General features: G+C 50.0%; 1 protein-coding gene across 1 annotated transcript in view; it reads left to right on the top strand.

Annotated features, from left to right (window-relative positions):
• WBSCR17 (Williams-Beuren syndrome chromosome region 17) overlaps positions 1-3,841 on the top strand; it is a 221,786-nt gene extending 217,945 nt beyond the window's left edge. Inside the window, exons 8-9 of the mRNA XM_017824039.1 lie at positions 322-489; positions 1,078-3,841. Of these exons, the coding sequence (XP_017679528.1) occupies positions 322-489; positions 1,078-1,206 (297 nt within the window). The 3' untranslated portion in view covers positions 1,207-3,841. The remainder of the gene's footprint in view (positions 1-321; positions 490-1,077) is intronic.
• Positions 3,842-4,074: the final 233 nt, after the last annotated feature.

Genomic DNA, 4,074 nt, shown 5'->3' with positions numbered 1-4,074 from the left:
TCCATTGTGTCCCCCCAAACTGCCCCAATGTTGAGGTGAGGCCGCCCCAGGGCAGAGCAGAGCGGGACAATCCCAATGGATTTAAGACTCAGAGTTATTCTCACCCCTTCCCTGTGTCCCATCTCCCCACCTTTTTTTTTTTCCATCTGAAAAAAACCCCAAACCCAAATCAAGGCTAAAAGGGCCGGATAAAGTTGTTTTTTCCCCTCTTTTCAGTTCTGCTTTCCCTGTGCCCCGTCCCCACAGTTCTGTCCTTTCCTGTATCGCTTTAGTGACGCTCCCACGGTGCTGATGGTCCTTTCTGTCCTCCCCTGCCCACAGCTGGCACGTTACACCAAGGAGGGGTTCCTTCACCTGGGTGCCCTGGGCACCACGACCCTGCTCCCGGACACCCGGTGCCTGGTGGATAACGGGAAGAGCCGCTTCCCGCAGCTCCTGGACTGCGAGAAGGTCAAGAGCAGCCTCCACAAGCGCTGGAGTTTCATCCAGGTGTGTTCCAAGTCTGCTCCCCAAACCCTGGGCTGGGGCACCACGTCTGACACGGGATGGTGTGGGACAACTGATCCCATGGAACGGCAGGTGCCGGGTCCGAAGGCAGAGGGAAAAGGTGAAGAGGGATCAGGGGCAGGATTTCGGGTCCATTTCCAGTGGAAGTTTTCCTTTCTGATGCCATAAGGGTGGATCTGGTTACATCTGGTGGATGTGGCCTGCCTTGCCAATGACTCCCAGATTCCTTATGGATAATCTCCATGAAAACACAGTATTCTTGTGCCAAGGCAGAGTGTAAATAATCTACATTGTACACAAGTGTCCCACCTTCCCAACACAGGGAATTTAAAGGTTCCAGATGTTCCTTGGGTGCCTTATGGATGCTCATTCCACTCCCATTATTTATTTTAGGAATTATTTTATTGTTGGAATTGCATTTCCACCCAACTAGAGCCCAAGGACGTGTCTGCACCCCTGGGTGCCACCCTGATTTGCTTCACAGGCAACCCAAAGTCTTAATTTTTTTAATGCTTTCCCCCTATCCTTTAATTTTAATTTAATATTAATTTTAATATTTAATTTATTCAGAACGGTGCCATCCTGAACAAGGGCACGGGGAGGTGCCTGGAAGTGGAGAACAAGGGAATGGCTGGAATCGATCTGATCCTTCGCAGCTGCACAGGACAAAGGTGGACAATTAAAAACTTCATCAAGTAAAGGCTGGAAGAGTCAGGGGAGTGTGACTCCAGCCACAGTTGACCTGGACTGATCCGACAGGACTCCTTTGGGAAGGATGGAATATCAAAACAGAGCTTTATTCATGTTATCAGGAGAGGACATGGGGGAAATGGGCATCGCTGTCTTTCCTTTGTTGTGTTGAAGTGTCCCCCAGCTGATCCCAGCTGTGTGAAACTGGGGCAGAACTGCTGGTTCCTTCTGCAGAGCACTGGGGAAGGTGCTGCTGGGACGACTGGAATGAGCTCCTGCAGCCCCGGGAGCCTCGTGCTGACAGGGAATTGTTGCTTTCCCAGACAACTCCAAGCCCTGCCAAAAGGGCTGGGTAGGTTCAGGGTCACCCACCCTGGATACACCTGCCTGGCAAGGGTGAAAATTTGGGTGCTTGTGGGAGGAAAATGGTCACCAGGCCCCAAAGGAGAGGAGGGTGAAGGATGTGCTGTCTTGCTGGGTCCTTGCTCTCTTTTCCCTTCCTTGCCCCTGCATCCAGCAGCCCCTTTCCTGAGTGCTGGAGGAACAAAACACACCCTTCATCCCCCAGCTCCTAATCTCAGATATCCTCAAACAAAATGCCACTGAATAAACCCACTGATCTCCCATTCTCCCCCTCCCTCACCCATGTGCTGAGCAGCACCAGTCCCTCCCATGGAGACCCCAAATTCCCCTTGGGAACGATGTGGGATGTCTGCCTACCCTTTGGGGACATCAGGAATGGTGGTCTCCCCAACTCTGCAGTGGTGTCCTCTTCCCTGTCCTGCCTTCTCCATGTGTCACCGTGGTCAAGGCCCTCCCCAGCCTGTCCTTGTCCCTTCGGACCTTCCCGAGCTCTGGAAGGAGCAGAGAAGGAGGGCAAGAGACCAAAAAATGGCACTTGGGCTGAAATTCTTGACCTGCAAGTCACTTCAGGCTTGTTAATATGGTGGACTGGTCTCAAAATAATTTTGGCTGCCAACTCTTGGCTCCCAAACCCACCCAACTGTCACAGGAGACCATTATTTGGGGCCCTGGTGTCTGGCCCACGTGGAAAAGGGAAACATGGTCCTGCACAGTTGCTGCCCATGGATGGACACAGGCCTTGCCCAGCAGAGAGGAGAAGCCAGCCCTTCTCCTGTCCTTCTCACAGAATAATACTCTTTCTGGTTGCCCTCTGGCTAGGGTGCACTAAAATATATTAATATATGAGATGTATGTGTAAATATGGTTCCCAAAGATGGGATGTGCACAGAGTTGTTTGCTGCAGAGCACTCATGCCTGTCTTCCATTTGCATCAGGATGAAGCTACCTGGATGTTTAATGAGTTTAATTTTCAATGCCATGCAGCAGGTTTATAACTGATGTTTTAGTAATTTATTGAACAGAAGCAGATATATTTCATTGTTCCTTCTACAGCAACGTAGGACTGATTGTTCATTTAGGCTTTACAGGACTCCCTCAAGCATTGGGGTTGTCCCTGATTTTTTTCCCTTGCCTTCCTTAATGAAGTAAAACCTCTTAGTTGTCCTGAACTGCAAAGTAGGGAGTCAATGTAGAATTTTGCTCTCCTTCTTCGCTGTTGCATCATCTCTCGTGTAATAAATCTCAGCCCTTGCCAACCTGATATGATCACAAATCTTTAGATGCATGATATGTTTTCCCCCTTCCGTTTGTTGCTGCCTTCTAAGAAAAGCAATTTGCTGCTGAAGTGGACTCCAGGCAAGTCCGGGGGGTCGGTCAAACTGCTCAAAAGCCCTTTAATTGAGCAATCAGTTTGCTGTCAGTCACCAGCGGCAGCCACGTGTGGGTCAGAGGAGGGAAAAGCCCGCATGTTTCAGGATAAACAACAAAAAATGTCGTAGAATTCCTAGTTCCCAGTCCAGCTCGAGTCCTGCCAGTGCCCAGGGCACCAGCAGATGGGCTTTGTCACATTTAATCGTGGTGGGATGAGGTGCCACCCCCAGCCCTCCGGCTGTGCCGCTGCTACCGGCAGCACCACGGAATGTGTGGCTTCCCCTCGGCTCCCATCCCTGGCAGGAGCTGCTCCAGCTGCCAGGCAGGAGGGACAGGCTGTGTTTAGCTCTCTGGATTGTCACCACAGCCCCTCTGGGATGTCCCTGTGTCCAGCAGCCCCCGGCAGAGCATCTCCCAGTGCCATCGGTGCCGTGCCTGCACTCAGGGGGCACAAGACGAGGATCCTGCTGGTGATGAGCTCTTTGATCCTTTATTAAGGTTCACAGATGCCTTTCCTTCATACTCCACGTGGAAAACAACCCCCTGACTCTCCACAAGGAAGGGGAAGCTGGAAATGATCACTCAGAGCCCCCGCTGAGGTGTTTGCCCCTTGTCGCTGCTGTAATTGCAGCTTTCAACGACTGAGAAGAATCAGGAAAATCAGCACGAGCAAAATGAGGAACGAAAGTGAGAATTTCATCTGCTGTGTCCGTGTGAGTGAAATTCTGACACTGGTTTGTGACATGCAGAGGTGATTGCTGAGGCCACAGCCCGAGGTCTGCGCCCTCCGAAACCGTAGGAATCTGTCTTAGAAATCTGGGTCTAATTGTTGCATCTTGGCTTATCCCTAATAATATGTTAATTGCTTTAAGAAGTGATATCCAAGTGATTCTTATTAAATATATGATTTGAGCCTTGTCTCCTGAGTGGTTTTAAAAAGATTCACTGCTGATGAGATACAGAGGCAGTCATTCTTCTCTGCTACTTATTTAATAGAAAAGTGCTGCTTTTTTAATGAAACTTCCACTTTTAAAAGAAATGGAAATGAAGGAGAAATCAAGAGAGATGGTGGACACAGATTAACTCCCATCCCATCCATCCCACTGCTGTCACTCACCAGATAACACAGTTACATCCCAGAAC

This window comes from Lepidothrix coronata, unplaced genomic scaffold (assembly GCF_001604755.1).
Source record: "Lepidothrix coronata isolate B3197 unplaced genomic scaffold, Lepidothrix_coronata-1.0 Scaffold108, whole genome shotgun sequence".
In the NCBI taxonomy this organism is placed as follows: domain Eukaryota; kingdom Metazoa; phylum Chordata; class Aves; order Passeriformes; family Pipridae; genus Lepidothrix; species Lepidothrix coronata.
The sequence above is the reverse complement of the archived record's forward strand: the minus strand, read 5'-3'. Positions and strand labels throughout refer to the sequence as shown.